We start from the raw sequence: 17,442 nt of genomic DNA on the forward strand, positions 1-17,442 counted from the left end.
CTATACTTTCTTTCTCTATCTTCATCAGTGACAATATGAACTATAACAAAATGGCACCCTTATAATATACATACGAGAAACCTAGAGATAATTCTCGTAGAGCCCAGGTTACATAAAAAAATGAAAAATCCCTTTTTGCCTAAAATCAAGCCTGGCATCATCATTCAATCATGTTCTACGAACATAAAAATAGCCAGCAATTAATTCCATAGTTTATCTCCCTTTTACTCTTTTAAGGAGCTCTTTCTGTCATAGTTGCAAATGATACACACCTGTCAACTAATTAATTTATATAGTCTTTCAGGTCAGAGTGTAAAAAAAGAGGTTTTGCAAAAATCTGTGGAATTCTAATACTGTACTGAATAAAAAAAGTAAATGGAGAACCATTATATATAGTCCACAATCAGTTATACACTCAGAGACTTAAGTACTATAATTTTAAAAATCAAGATAGAAAATTAGAAAGTAGGATATGAGCCAATTCTCTTTTTGCAACTAAGAAATAAACTAAAACTTGGAGTCAGATTACTATTATTGGAATAGAAAGATTACTATTGTTAAAATGTCCTTACTACCTAAAGCAATATACAGATTCATGCAATCCATATTAAAATACTAATGGTATTCTCAGAATTAGAACTAATCCTAAAATTTATAAGGAACCACAAAAGACCCATATGTAGCCAAAGAAATCTTGAGAAAGAACATAGTGGTAGGTGTCATGTTCCCTGATTTCAAATTGTACTACAAAGCTGCAACAGTGAAAACAGCATGGAACTGGCATAACAACAGACACAGAGATCAAAAGAATAGAATGGAGAGTCCAAAAATAAATCCTCACTTATACAACCAATTAATCTATGACAAGGAGACAAGGATACACAATGGGGTAAAGGCAGTCTCCTCAATAAGTAGTAGTGGGAAAACTGAACAGATACATGGAAAAAAATAAAATAGGACCTCTTTTTTATATCATATACAAAAATAAACTCAAAATAGATTAAAGACTTAAATGTAAGACCTGCAACCATAAAACTCTTAGAAAAAAAACACAGGCAGTAAGCTTTTTGATAATGGCCTTATCAATATCTTTTTGGATATGTCTCCTCAACAAGGGCAACAAAAGAAAAAATAAAAGGGACTACATCAAACTAAAAAGATTTTGCACAGCAAAGGGAACCATCAACAAAACGAAAAGACAACATACCGAATGGGAAAAGACATTCACAAATGATACATTTGATAAGGTGTTAATACCCAAAATATGTAAAAAATTTATACAACTTAACACCAAAACCACAATCTGATTAAAAAATGAGCAGAGGAAGTGGCTCCACAGTGTAATGGTTAGCACGTTTGCTTTACACGCAGAAGGTCCTGGGTTCGCCAGGCCCCGGGTGCACCAGGATCCAGGTGCACCAGGCCCCCTGAGCGTGCCGGGGGTGCAAGGCCTCGGGTGCACGCTGTGAGCGAGTGGGAGGAGACACCCCACCTTCAGAGATCCAGTTCTTAAGGGGAGACAGCAACATCTGTAGGTCAGGGGTGGAAGTGGGAGGCCGGGGAGCATGGGTTAAAAAGGGGGGAAAAAATGAGCAGAGGACATGAATAGACATTTCTCCAAAGAGGACATACACCTAGCCACCAGACATATGAAAAAATGATCAACATCAATAATCATCAAGGAAATGCAAATGAAACCACAAGGAGATATAATCTCGTACTTGTCAGAATGTCAGAATGGCTATCATCAATAAGTCAACAGATAACAAGTGCTGGCAAGGATATGGAAAAAAGAGAACTCTTGTACACTGTTGGTAAGATTGTAAATTAATGCAGCCACTATGCAAAACAGTATGGAGATTCCTCAAAAAATTAAAAATAGAGTTGCCATACAATTAAGCGATTTGACTTCTGGGTATTTATCCAAAGAAAACAAAAATATTTGGTGTTCACGGAAAGACAAATGAATAAAGATGTGATACACATACACACACACACACACACACACACACACACACACACACAGTGGATTATTACTGGGCCATAAAAGAGCATGAAATTTTGCCATTTGCAACAACATGGATGAACCTAGAGGGTATTAAGTGAAATAAATCACACAGAGAACGACAAACACCATATGATTTCAGTTATATGTGTAATCTAAAAAAATAATAATACAAATGAATAAACAACAAAATAGAAACAGACGCATAGTTACAGAGAACAAGCTGATGGTTGCCAAAGGAGTGAGGGATGGCAATAAAAATTAAAAAAATAAAATAAAATGAGTTATCACTATTACTATTATGCCTAGTTTCCACAATGAATATCATAATTATTGTCACCAATATTAATGTTAATGTTGCCAATAGATGCAAAAAAGGGCATTCACCATTATCACTAGTGATAACTCATACAAATAGAGTTATCATACAAATAGGTGAACAGTTGAAAGGTATGCGTGACATGACTAACCAAATAACTAGTTATTTTTTTTTTTAACTAAAGAGTTATTCAAACTAAGACATCTCCTATCTGCCCTCACCACACCACCAACTCCACTATCACCAATGTCAAATAACTACTTTGAGCTCTTATATTCAGAAAGGCTATATTATTTTATTGACCATGAAGAGATTAGACTTTTCTGGAGAATAATCTTTTATGTTATTATAGGTTTCACAGGGTTATCAGGAAATGACTGAGACATTATATTTCTTCTTTAATGTCCAATAGCACTCCAAATGACAAATACAGCATTCTATTTATCTTAACACGGAAGGATAAAATGCTTCCAGAGACAGAATAAGTTATTTTCAAGGTTCATTTCCAAGAATTACTTCAACCAAAATCCCTCTAATGCAAATTAAAGGAAGCTGTATAATAATGCTTTAAAATGTAACCTATAATGTAAATGTAACCTGTAATGATGCTTTTAAGCATATTATTTTTTAAATTTAATTTTATATTAGTTTCAGGTATACAGCACAATGGTTAGACATTTATAGAATTTATAGTGATTTCTCCACTTACTCTAGCACCCACCTGCCACTATACATAGCCATTACCATGTAGTTCACCACATTCCCTATGCTGTACTCCCCATTCAGTGAATGCTTTTTAACTACTAATTTAACTCCAGCACCTAGCATAGTCCATAGCACTTGGCAGGCATTCAATAAATGTTTGCTGTTGAATGATTGCACCACACTACGGACTATAAGATTATTCCAATCTTGCCATGAATAAATAATCTATGCAAGACAGTTTCATAGTAAAAAGAAAAAAATACCTGGTGATGGTGAATTAGGGTGAGTATTCGGTAGACGAAAAACATAATAGATATATGATGCAAGAAGGCTGTTCCTGCCATGCTGGTCATTTCCTTCCAAGTTTTTGTGAAGCCGATTTGTAATTGATGCCATGGCTTCAAAAGATGCTTGACCTAGATTAACTTTTAAGAATGAGGAAAATATTTTTGCATTAACTTTTTTAGATTCTAAATTCCAAAAGAATCAAGTTATTATCACCTTTATATGCATTAAGTATAGTCATGCACAATAAGTGCATAAAGATATTTGATATTAATTTTAACGATATCCTGTATTACCTGAATCAAAAATACTTTCCTAAACAATGAGAAAAAACTCATTTTACTAATTTAACATGAAAATTGTATGGGTTAGCTTAGTCAAAAAACAAAACACCATCCAACAGGTACCCATTATTTTGTAAAACGATAATACAAAGCACATAAGAAAAAAGAAATCTATCTTGTGTACCACCGTTGAGAAGTAACTTCTCATTTTAACAATTTTGCTAAAACACTACATAGCATACAATGAGCACGTTACTTTTGCTTTAAAAAATCAAAAATGTTAACAGCGAAAGTAGATTGTTTAAAATATCAACTTAAGAAAATAGTGAGCAAACAACTTGATTGAAATAAGTGAATCTGTAAAAGGATTAGAAGGAAAAAACGCTAGAAAATCAGATTTAGGTAAAACTGTATAGCATTTTAAATGTCAGATTAAGCAATATCTACCCAGCCATTCAAGTCAGTATATAACAAGAATTTTGCACAAACTGGAAAATTCTGGCAGTACACTGAATAAGTGGATAAACCAAACAGCCACTGTGAGCAATATAGTCTCAATCTATGACTTATTTCATCAAGACAGGAAATTATGAACAGATAATGGGACCAATTAAGTTTTTGTAAAAGTAGAATAATCAGATAAAGTGGTCATTTAGGAAGATTAATCTACATATATTGAACTAGAAGAGAAAGAGACTAGAGTCAGAGAAACTTAAGGGGGGTTTAGCAATCCTACTTGTATTTCTGGTTAATTCATTTTCCTTTTCCTCATAGAAGTAGCTATTCCAAACCATCAGATTCCTCTTCAAAATTCAAGTCCACCTACTCCCTTCTCAGCAATCTTGCTTTTTATCGCTCAGAAAAAAAAAAAAAGTATATAACAGGAAAGTCCTCAAGCTCTTACTACGAATTTAGCAGAATCTGAAGGGATTTTTATTTCTTGTCCAAAGGAATCAGTGCTCCTCTCCTTTATAAGAATGATCTATCCACCTTCACTTTTGTCCTACAGGCTTGCTTCATGAATTAAACTATCTCACACTCTTACATCTTAAATTTTCTCCCCCACACCACTCTAGTTTCTCAAAGGATATAAACATGCTCAAATCTCTATATTCTTATACCCTAATGGACCCTGCCTCCTCTTATAACTAAATATCTTTAAAGAGTAGTAAATGCTTTTTGTATTTCTTTCATCATCTACTGTTTACTACTTAATTCTCTGTAATCTAGTTTCTACTTTCACTATTACACTAAAACTATTCTTATTAATTTCATCAGTGGACACAAGTATAATAGATAAGAGTGGGACTCTAGAGTAATTGCTTGGGCTCGAATTCTTAGGCAAATTTTCAAAGCATTATGTTCATCACTTTACTCATTCATGAAATGGTGGTGCCAATGATACCCATACAGAGTTGTGAGGATTCCATACATTAATATAAATAAAGCACGTAGCACTATTCCTGGTACATATAAATCCTATGCAAATGTTTGTTACTATCGATATTATTTTACTTACACAATCTATAACAATTAATAATGTTAACTTTTTTTCTTAAAACCTCCTATGACTCCTGTACTGGTATTCTACAATATTTCTTTAATATCTCTTAACCCACCCTCTCTTCTCCATCCCACTGTCATCTATCTTTTATCAGGACCTCACAGTTTTTACATAAAATTCTACAAGATTCCTAATTTGTCTCCGTACCTCCAGATTTTCCCACTTTCAACCCATTTCCATGCATCACAGTCAGCTTTATAAAAGCCAAACTGGGTCACGTTACTTCCCTAATTAAGACCAGACCCTTCAAAGGGTCTGGGACTATTATCCTTACAGAATAATAGTCCAGTTACCCGAAGTGTCATGGAAGACCCTACTTGATCTCCCTCACCACCTATCATCTCTAAACACCAACCCTCCAATTTATAACTAATTATTTATAATTCTCCCAACACTTCCAAGTTCATCTATGTACAATGCACATGCTGTTTCATCTTCCTGGACTAGTTATTAACCTGTCAGACTCCTACTCATATTTAAATTACCCTTACTTACACGCCTCCCCTTAAAAAAAAAAAAAAAAAGGGTCCCAAGGCATCGAATACTCCTTTCCCACTTAACATGAAATTTCTATAACAAGTGAGCTGAATTTTCTTATAAGCTCAACTACATCGCAGGATTTAGGTAAAAGCTGTTAGCAAAAGTAGAGGAGGAAATCTTGGGAAAGGGTGGGAAACAGGAATACTTCTTCTAGAACAATACAGAACTAAAAAAAGAATATAGAAATTTTGAGTTAATGAAGAAAAGAAGGGCTACATTAAATAGAGGAAGCAGGTGAGTGAAATGCAGACTGGGTACACTATATTGCAAGTAAAACGCAACTTGATTTATCTGCTTGTTTTCCTCACGAGTCTGTGAGAGCCTTAAAAGCAGGAACTATGCTTTGGACAATGCCTATCAGTGTATGGGTACATAATAACTGCTTACTAAATATTTAGTGAATAAATGAATGTGTTTCCATAATTTGAGCAGAATGTGTTTCCATAATTTGAGCACATTTTATAAAAAACAAAATAAAGTTATTTTCTGGCATTAAAAACAAATAAATAACAATCTCCCCTCCCCCTCCCAAATTAAACACAGTCCTTATAGACAGCAAATAGGAATCACGGTTCTAGTTCTGCAAAAGTTAGGAATGGCAAATTATAAACTTCATGATTCTCCAAACGAAAGCAAATTACCTATTTGGCCAGCAATGACAGGAGGTCTAACAACTAGAAGTATCAATTTATCAAGGAGAAGATGAAGAAATCGGACCACTGGTTCCAGCTGAGATGAATTCAAAGCTGAAATACTGCTCTTCAGTTCATTTTCTAAGTTATTTTCCATGATTCGCATGTCTCCAATTCGGACTGGGAACATGTGCTCATCCAGAGCATTGACCAAAGCAAAAAACTTGTCAAGATAAGGATCCTAAAACAAAGAGCAAAAGCACTAAACAATTATAAGTGTAAATTCCCGAAACTATGGACAACTAATAAAATATCTCATATTAATTGATTATACATAAAAGTACATAAGTATATACAATATCATTTCCAATTAAACACTACATCTATTTTCATTTATTATTGGAAAATAGTCACTTTAAATACCAGTGATGACTCAAGAAGTCTGTTAATACTAATTAAGGGTTTTTTCCCAGTGTGAGTCTGCCTTATTGTTTTAGAGCTCAGTAACTATTGCAGGTTTGTTGGTAACCTACCTGTGCTCATTATTAATTTATTGCCTCTCAGCTCCATCCAAACCCATCACCTTTGCCACATTTTGTAGTACTGGGACTAGACTCTTCCAACCACATTTCTCCTTTGTCAGGTGGCTTGTGGTTAGGCTCTGACAACGATGGTACAGGAAGCAGCCTGCTAGGCCTGAGTAGTTAGTTAGCAGGGACCTTTCTGCTGTTTTCCTGGCAGCTAACAGATGTGAATGCTGGTGGCTCAGAGGTGAGGGACATGGGTAGCAGCATTTGCCACAGCAATGATGGCTCTCATAGTTCGCAGTAGGTGCCCTCCACCAAGTTCTTCAGTACTACAGTGTGGCAAGCAATGTGTTCCTGTGGCAGTGGCGTCCTCTCCTCAGAGATCCGATTCTCAGCCTTCAGGATCCTTCTTTAGGTTTCTAATTTCCCTCCTTATCACATCCTGCAATTGCTATCTCTGTTACAATTATAGAATTCTCTTTTACTCCATTTAGTAGTGAATCACCTTTAACCTAGTTAATAATTATTTATATGCAAATCTTATCCTGTCAAATTACTGGCAGTTTCCATCTCCTGACTGCTCTTATTTAACCTCCTATACACTAACAGAACAGCAGTCTTATACAAAGCAGTAAGTGCCCACTCTCAGGATACACGCCTGCTTTCTCAGCCTCTTTTATACCTAGGTGACCATGTGTTATAGTTCTGACCCATGAGATGTGAGCAAAGTCTGCAGAAACTCTGGGAAGACTTTTGCTTTTTTAATGATGAAAATATACTTTAAGAAAAGGTAATAATGCTGAACAGCTTCACATTTATAACTCTAATATTGTTCTAAATTGATATGTATGTTTTAAACAAGTAAAAAATAATTCTATGGAGTTCTAACTATATATCCAGTAAATTTCAAAGAGCTACAAGCATATTCTAGAAATACAGTGAAGAATAAGGAGTAAATCCCTAAGAATTCTTTCCATTTGAAATACCTATGTCTATCCAGGAGAGATAAAATGAGATAGATGGTGCTTTTTCAACTTCAAGCATTTTGCTATGTACCAGAAATTTAACAGAAAAAATTACTTAACTGTTAAATGAAGTCAGTGACATTCTGGAAAGCAAAATATTTGCTTTTGTTGACATTAAATGACATTTACTGATTTCTTTAAAAACTTAACTTCTAAATCTATACTTTTTTTTTTTTTTTTTAAATTTATGCCTACAGTACCTGGTCTTCATAAGTGGTCTCCCATTCAAGTACTAACCAGGCCCGACCCTGCTTAGCTTCATGAGATCATACATTGGGCTTGTTCAGGGTGGCATGGCTGTAGACCACAGACTGTGGCTCCACTGGGGTGTGAACCCAGGACCTTCTGCATGTAAAGCAGACATGCTAACCATTACACTATGGAACCACGTCCATAAATCTATACATTTTTAACTCTCATTAAGTCTTACAGCAGATAGCAAAATAGATTTAAGTACTAAACAATATGTTCAATTCATTCAAGTGAAATTTGATCAGAAAATTATTAAAACTCACTTGCGTATGGATAGATGAAACAGCAACAACTTCAACATTAAAAACACCTTTGTGATTATCTACCCATTTCATGCCAGGTAGAGGAACCTATAAGATATTAAATATAATGATCACAGATGCTTGATTATGAATTCTGAAAACAAAAAAATTATATTTCAATGAGAAAAAATACTGTGAAATATATTTTATGTACTTTAAATAAATGTAAAACATTTTCTTATTACAAAATCAGTATGTTCTCTACAAGAGAATTAAAAGGCTAGAGAAAAAAAAAGCAGAAAATATACTCAAAATTCTATCTTTCCAACAACATATTCCTTTATATCATTCCAAATCTTCCTCTATGCAAATGTATTTTTATGCACACCCGTACATAGGTGATATCAAACATATTTTGAAACCTGTTTTTCACATATTACATTGTGACTCTCTTTTCACGTCAATAAATTCACATTTATAATATCATATAATAGTTGATATTCTATTTTTTCTATTTTAAACACTCTTATTATGTTTTAATTGGACTTTAAAATATTCACAAGCAAAGGAAGTCTGCTGTTTAAAAGATAAAACATGAAAGTTAATTAAAATTATATCACATAAATTTATTTTTAAAAGAGAGCACATTATTTCTTTCTATTCCTCCTGCTAAGTACTGCTTAAAAACCCTGAACATGATATACAAAATAAACAAAGACTTAAAGGTGAATAGAAGAATGCAGATTGGGACCTCAGGACTGGAACTATAAGGCAGTGTTCCTTGGGTTTTATTTTTACCTCATATCCTGGACTAGGTGCTAGAGAAGCTGGCAACACAGAAATGCCAAAAGGAGCAGACAAAAAAAAAACCTCCAAGAAAAGCCTGCTCTTTTTAGTCAAAGCCGAGAATTGCCCTACTCTGGCCAAACACAAAGAAACAAATTGCAGCCACACCCCACCTCTAGAGGCTGAGTGAGGAGCTTGGGTTTCCACCATCAGCTGGCTGTAATAAGGTGCCAGATCCCCACCTCATCCCACACACATTGGGTGGTATCAGAGAAGACAGAGATGAGAGTCGATCTCTGCCCAGTGGTACAAGTACCCCCACCAACTGTGGTGTCCGTGGAGGCCAAGAGGAAAGCAGTATCAAGGTGCCCTGCGCTCTTCACAACCAGGGCCTGTCAGCAGAGGCCTAGCAGAGAGCCTGAAATCCCACTTCCATCCAATAATAAGCCCGTACCCCAACCCACTGCAGGGTGAGGAATGTGAACTTTTACTTCCACCTGGCCAAAGCCCCTCCTCCCACTCCCACTGCTAAAATACAAGACTTAAATAAGATTTAGAGTCAATAATACTTGAAATGTTCGGGATATAATAAAGAATCATGCATCATACCAAGAACCAGGAAAATCTCAAATGAGAAAAAGACAACTGATACCAATACTAAGATAACACAGACTGGACAGATTTGACAGGCTTTTAAGGCAGCTATCATAAAAAATAATTTCAATAAGCAGTTGTGAATATCTGTGAAACAAATGACAAAAAATAGAAAGTCTCAGCAAAAAAATAAATAAAATATAAATTTATTTTCCATTGTTTCATATTTTTATGTGTAAAAGAAAACCAAATGAAGTCAGTCTTCTGTTACAAAATTCAACATAAATAGGTAAGAAATGTAGTATCTCTACTGAGGCAGATAATATAGGTTTGGAAACATTTTTGGGGAAAAAAAGCTGGTGAACTGAAATTACTCAAAAGAAAAAACAGTACTAGCTCTTTCAACCCAAAACACTGTTTTCAGTTATAAAAAAATAAAATACATGAGTCAAATATGAACACATATTTCTTTAAAAATAGTGATTCTCAAAGTTTGATCTGAGAATTAGCAATATAAACAACCTCTGAGCACTTGTTAGAAATGTATATAATCAAGCCCCAACCCAGATCTATTGCATCAGAAACTCGGGGGGTAAGGTTCAACAATTGTGGTACAACAAACTGTCCAGGTGATTTTGATGCTTGCTAAAGCAAGCAAGCTGTCTTAAAATATTCTAACAAGCAATGTGATAACAGAGGCAAGCACTACTTTAACATTTTTGATGTGCTTGGCACCATTCTAAATGCTCTGCATACTATTGTATCATGCACTCATCAACATAACCCCTTATTATAAGCATAAATTATTCTTCTCAATTCACAAATGAGAAAATTCAGGCACAGAGAGTGTCTTAGCTTGGGCTGCTATTATAAAATACCATGCGCTGGGTGGTTTAAACAACAGAAATTTATTTTCTCACAGTGTAGAGACTGGAAGTCCATATTCAAGATACCAACATCGTCAGTGTCTGGTGAGAACCTCCCTAGCTAGCAGATGGGTATCTTCTCACTTCTCACTGTGTCCTCACAAGAGACAGAACAAGCTCTGGTTTCTCTTCTTATAATTAATTCTATCACAAGGCCTCACCCTCACAACCTCATCTAAACCTAATTACTTCACAAAGGCCAAATCTGCAAATACTATCACATTTGGGGGTTACGAGTTCAACGAATGAATTTTGGGGTGACACAATTCACCCATAGCAGAGAGATTAAGAAACTTACCCAAGGTCACCCAAGTATAAGTAGTGAAACCAACAGTGAAATCATGCAAATTATGCTATGCTTCCTTCCAAAGTAGATGAGGTTTAAAAAACAGCAAAAACTTTCACAGTCCCACATCCCTTCAACAGCTAACTTTGCTAAATTTGGTGTATGTTCTCTAAACGATTTCCTATGCAATTATTAATATATACTTACTGAGTTTGGTTGCTACTACATTGCTTGTTTTTATGTTTATATCATAAATACTTTATTGGGATATTTAAATCTATATCAGTCCTCTTAGCTACTGCACCATTATATGGATGTACAAAAATTTCATTAAACATTAAACTCTTGGTTGCTATGCAGGTCATTTCCATGTTTGTTTGTTTTTTTTCCACTAATATCAGTAATTCTGTAATTTTTCTGTTTAATTCATACAAATATTTACTGAAGTGTACAGAGTTTTCTAGATACTGGGGTTTCATAGTAAACATAAGATCTGTTTTCAGGAAATTTACCCAACCATCTAGCAGGGACAAATAAAAACAAATAAAAAAATAAGATAATTTCAGGTAGTAGTAAGTATTAAGTAAATAAAATTGGATTAAAAATGATAGAGTATATTGGCAGTGTGGAGGAGGGAAGGGTTGAAAACTTATAAAGAAAAGATGTCTCTGAGGAAGTACAATTCAGATAATGAAAAGAATCCAGCCATGTGAAGGTCAGGAAGAGGAAAGAGAAAATTCAAAGGCCTAAAGGCAGGAAAAAGTTTGAAAGAAGCTGTAAGTACAGAGAGAAGGCGTGCAGTTATGATAGAAGATGATGTTGGAGAGGTGGATGACCACAGATCAGTCAGAGATTTGTAGGTCATGGAGAAAAATTAGGATTATATTTTAAGGACAATAAAAGGGCCGGTGAATATTTCATTTTGATCATAAAAATAAATACTACATCTTGGTAATATGATGCTGAATGAAAAATACAAGTCCCAGAAGGTTATATATAGGATAATAACATTTTGTTAGAATCATAAAATAAGTAAATAATGTAATTTTTAGGCACATATATAAAGTAGTTTTAAAAGGCTAGTTTTCAAAACAACATGAATATACTTAACGTCACATAACTGTACATTTTAAAATGGAAAATTCCATATTATGTATATTTTACATAACATAAGTACAAAGGGCCTGAGATGAGAATGTGCTTTTCATGTCTGAGGAACAGCAAAGATGCTGTGCTATGTGGCTAAGGCAGAATGAGTGACAGAGAATGGTGAGAAAAGAGGTCAGAGCAGTAGCGTTACCTTACGTTGCTTTTTAAAAATAAAAATAAAAATAAAACTTTATTTGTGAATATTGAGTTCTAATCTGAAAATAAATGTCACCAGTACAACATTCACAATACATATTTCGGATTAACATTTGCAAACGGTTATGGTCAAAGCCTTAGGAGACTGGAGATTATGTAACAGTTCTCTCAAAAGGCACTTTGGTGTTTAAACAGTGGCTACTGATTCTTGATTAAGATTTTTCCAATATTTTTGTTTTTTTCAAGTCACATGTCATCATCAAAGCTGCTAATGTCTCTTGTACTGCATGTTTATAGCTACTTTACTTTCACATATATGATCGTCAATTACAAAAAAAAAGATTCTAACAAATTAATTTATATCTATTCTCCCTCCACCCTTTTAGTAAAATGTTTTCTGCTAAAAGAAATATTTATATAAAGAAGATTCTCATGTTACAATATAAAACTTCTCCAAATTTGTCTTTCCTTTGAGTTTATATTTCATGTACTCCTTTGATTTTAAATAAACTTATATTTTTAGAAATAATATAAAAGCTTCTAAGTATTCTAGAGAGTAATTTTAATTCTAGGACAAATTAATATTACTTCATTATCTACATGGTTATAGACAGAATAGCAAGGTCTTGTTTGAGAAAAACACCTTTGTAATGAAAAACCCATTTCATCCAGTCTTGAGACTATCAACATGAGAGATACCGACCTCAGGAGACAGAACAGAGTAAGCCTGTGGTGGTTTTTCCAATGAGACCGGTAGACAAAACTGCCCAGTCTTTAATCGTCCATTCTGAAGCATTGGTATCCACTTTTAAATAAAAAGGAAACAATATTCATTTAAATATGTTTGTTACATAAATGATTACTTGGAAAATTTATTTTAAAAACTTGATATGAGGCACATTTGTCACACATCCCCAAACACCAAAGAGATTTAATTATCTAATTATGAAGTTTCCCCTACAATATTTTGTTAAGGATGATCCCCAAAACATTATTATGACTAGCTAACTATGCAATATTTAAATCTATAGGAGTCCTTATTAGCTAAGGGAAAGTTGGTGGTAGAAAGTTGGCAGCCACAAAGTATATCAATTTTAAAGTGGGGTAATAGTGTCAAAGGAAATAAGGATGTGAATTTTGAAAGCAAAGTTAAAAAGTATGACCATAAATTTAATATCTTACATTTAGCAAACTGATGTCACAAACTGCAAGAAGACAGAAAATGAATCAAAGGTTGAATTTTCTCTTTTGGGTAAGGCATGATTTTTCTGACAAAAATGTGATAGCACATTATGATGTCCTTCGCCTTAGGTTTACCTTTGCAATTCGATCATAAAGATCTTCAAAAAATACTCAAGGGTTTAATTGCCTTTAATTAAAGCAATAATATATGTATTTAATTGCCAAGGGTCTCTTTTAATCAATTTACATTCAAACTATCTCTTCTGACGAACCCTTCAAACTATTATATTTATACTGTACTGTTGGGTAAACACACAATAATCAGGAAAAACACCTAAGTGTTTATACGTGCCAGTTAATCAATACATTAATAGGCATTTTCTTGACTCTTCCTAACCAATGTGGGGAATCAGATAAAAACTATTGTACCAACTATATCTTAAATGTTGTAATTATTTTTAAGATCAAAGAGCTAAATATTTAATAAAAACATACTTACTGTATATCCCACAGGAGTTTCAAGAGGAGTATTTTGCTTTTGTTGACAACTAACATGATAAAAAGTAAAAAGCAAGTGATGATGGTCAGTTAAAGTAGCAGGGAGTTTAACTTTGATTTCTTCATGAAAATCAGGAGACCTTACGAAAGAAACAAAACAAAACAAAAAACAGATCAATAGTCAGTAAATTGTTCAAAATAAATAATTACTGCATTTGTATATTTGAGTGATTTTTTAATTAATTTCAGGATTCATGCTTAATTTTTCTTCTGGCCTAAATATTTTCTTTATTCCCAAACCCTAAGTAACTAACTCCTACTTCCAGACGAGGGAGCTGCCACTGTTTCTGAAATTTCTCATCCCATTTTTATTAATGGGCTGAGTAAGCCTGCTATTTGAAAATGCATTAATAATCACCACCTTGATGCTGAGGTCTTCATTAGATTGGAAACTGTATAAAAGAAGAGACTAGGGCAATGCTTTCTATATTTATAAACCAATTCTAATACACATTACATAGAAAAAAATAATATGAATTTTTATAAGAGTAAACTTTAAAACCATACCAGAGAAAAGCATTTTACTGTTATAGGACTACAGCTTAATTTGAATTATCTTTTTGTAAAAAAGAAAAAAAGGTATCTTTAGACAACTTAGTATAAAGTTGGGATCTTTATGAAATGTCTTACATCAATTATCCCCTTGCTAAAGAGATAAATAATGTTACCAAAACATGAACTAGTGTGTTGACTAACAGCTCAAAGAAAAGAAAAATATCAGGGAATACCCACAAATTACACCTGTCCCACAGTTTAGAAGTACTCCCAACCACTTATAAGAATATAACAGATATCATATTTGATCAAACTAATGGCATTTTCATCTCGATATTCATTGAGAATGGCCCCAAGAATATTTTCATAGGAAAATATGGCTGCTATTTATACTATAAACTTAAAAGGGCTAGGACCTTAGCATCCCCACCTTCCATATTCAACTAGTATCTCTCAGAGTTATAGTCAATGAAAATGCATTCAAACCCTATGGCTCCAACTACCTTTAAAGTGAAGGCTGTCCCACCTATTAGAGTTTTTTTCTCTGATGCTAATTGGTCAAATTTTCTTCCATCTCAAATAAGCCTCGAAAATGCTAATGGATGTAGATTTGGTCACAGAAATGTTAAGTGAAATGAGGCTTTTAATATCCACAGAGAAGATAGTTAATGCTGGCTATCTGAGAATTTGACAAAATTAGTGAATAAAAGATGCTATACATCATATTACTGATCTCACTAGTCACCACTGAATTATGAGAAAGTTGAATTTACTAGCAATGTTAGACGGTACTGTCATTTAAATTCTACTAATGCTGAGAGCAACAAAAATAAAGACTTAGCCACAAACTGAGATATTTTTTAGAAATTACTACCTTCTTTATTAATATCTTTACTGGTATTGAGTGTTTTAGTTTATTTCTTTCCTCAAATCACATTGTGTGAAGACTGTTCAAAAAATTAAAAATCTACCAGTTATTCATCGACAAGTGAATTGCCCACCTTTAGGCTAAGCATTATATTACTTTTGTGGTGGTTTTAAAGGTGAACACAAAAAATAATTACTCTCAAAAATATGTAATTTAGTAGAAATATAAATAAGACACATATATAACAATAGCTATGCTATAAAGCAGAGGTTGGCAAACTATAGCCCACATGCCAAATCTAGTCTACTGCCTGGCTTTGTATAGATCAAAAGAATGGCCTTTATATTTTTAAATGATTGAAAAAAAATCAAGACTAACATTTCACTTGAAATAGTAAATGAAATTCAAATTTCAGTGTCCACAAATAAAATTTTATTAGAAGACGGCCATGCCTATTCATTTGCAACTTTACTTGTTGTCTATGGCTGCTTTTATACTACAAAAGCAGAGCTAAGTATGTACAATGCAAATCTTATGGCCCACAAGACCTAAAATATGTACTATTTGGCCCTTTGTGGAAAAAGTCTGCCAACCCCTGGTATAGAGCATATAGGGTAAGTACTTAAAAGAACAGAGTTGAACTGATTACTTCAAGATTTAGATGAGGGAATTGTATTTAAGAGGTGCTATGTAATATAGGCCTTAAAGAATAAGCAAAAGTTCAATAAATAGAGGGATTGTAATAGAAAAACAGATCCAATAAAGGACCCAAAACAGGACAGCACAGAATACATTTAGTAATGAGGCGGAAAGAAAATCATCGAGATGTAAAAGATAATTGGATATTAGAGAAAAAAAGAAGGCAGGTAGGAATGTCTTAAATTTTGAGTCAGAGTAACCGGAGAAATGGTGGTTCCATTAATTAAACTAAACAGTGAGACAGAGATAGGGTCTGGAAGAAGGCCAGGGATAAATATGCAGAAACTGAGGAGGCAGCAGAGAACCCAAATAAATATGCCCAACAGGCCACTAAAAATACATGTTTGTACCTCAGAAACGTTAGGGCTGAAAATAAGAGTTGTGAACAATCCACATAAAAGTAAAAGTTGTAGCATTTTCATTGAATGTAACTCTGGGAAATACATATAAGATTATTTAGGAAGAGAATATTATAGAACAAGAGGGTTAAAAATAAAACCTGTGTTTTGTGTGCAATGTCTATACTTAAAAGAAAAATTAGAATAATTACTATAAAAGAAAAAAAGTGTTCAAAGAAATAGAAGGAAATTGAGAGAAGGCCATAAATAAAGGTGAGAAAGAAGAAAGTTTTAAGGAAGACAAGGATAAAAACCACAGTACACAATAGCACTGCAAAAAGACTTCTGTTTCTTTAAGAACAGAAAAGTTAAGCTTCTTTTTGACAATAAGAGGTGGAGCCAATGAAACAGGAAACTGATGATGCAAGGGAAGGGATAACTGATGGAGTCATATTCTGGAAGAAGCTGGATAAGACTGACAGCAGAGGGGAAAAGATTTGATAGTGGGCAAGGCAAGGGCCATTACTATCTTTGAAACAAGGAAAGGCAGATCAGTACAAAGATAATTTGAGGTGAAGAGTAGAGAAGCTGATGGATCTCAGGTTGGATGGTCTCCATTAGCTTAATAAAGTAGGAAAGCTAAAAGCAGAGCAAACGAAGTAGGAGCTAGAGGAAGGGGGAGAAAGGCTTAAAATAACTATTGCCAAATGAGAGAAAGGGTAAAAAATGTGATGACAAAAAGAGTACCAAAGTGTGGCGGGGCCAAAATCAAGATAAAAATAAAATAAAATGAATTACTGTAGCCCCATCACAGAATAAAATAACATCGATCTGTGACTGGTACAATTCTGTGATTTTTCTCCAACAGCATTAAATTAAAAAAGAAAGAAATTAAAGCTTATCCAAAGTTAACAATTTCCCAAAGAAGTAACATGGAAAGGCACTAGTGAAAGGATTATTGGATGTTTAGAATAACACCAATTTAACTAAGGGGTTCAAGCTTAAGTAAAACTACAAAGTGTTAG

At 33.9% G+C, this 17,442-nt stretch overlaps 1 protein-coding gene across 1 annotated transcript in view; it reads right to left on the bottom strand.

Annotated features, from left to right (window-relative positions):
- The window catches only part of DOCK7 (dedicator of cytokinesis 7), a 157,014-nt gene that overhangs the window by 67,113 nt on the left and 72,459 nt on the right, over positions 1–17,442 (bottom strand). Inside the window, exons 17-21 of the mRNA XM_015595067.2 lie at positions 13,959–14,097; positions 12,981–13,082; positions 8,402–8,488; positions 6,344–6,575; positions 3,293–3,454 (exon numbers count right to left, since the gene is read on the bottom strand). Of these exons, the coding sequence (XP_015450553.1) occupies positions 3,293–3,454; positions 6,344–6,575; positions 8,402–8,488; positions 12,981–13,082; positions 13,959–14,097 (722 nt within the window). The remainder of the gene's footprint in view (positions 1–3,292; positions 3,455–6,343; positions 6,576–8,401; positions 8,489–12,980; positions 13,083–13,958; positions 14,098–17,442) is intronic.

This window comes from Pteropus alecto, unplaced genomic scaffold (genome assembly GCF_000325575.1).
Source record: "Pteropus alecto unplaced genomic scaffold, ASM32557v1 scaffold25, whole genome shotgun sequence".
Taxonomy (NCBI): domain Eukaryota; kingdom Metazoa; phylum Chordata; class Mammalia; order Chiroptera; family Pteropodidae; genus Pteropus; species Pteropus alecto.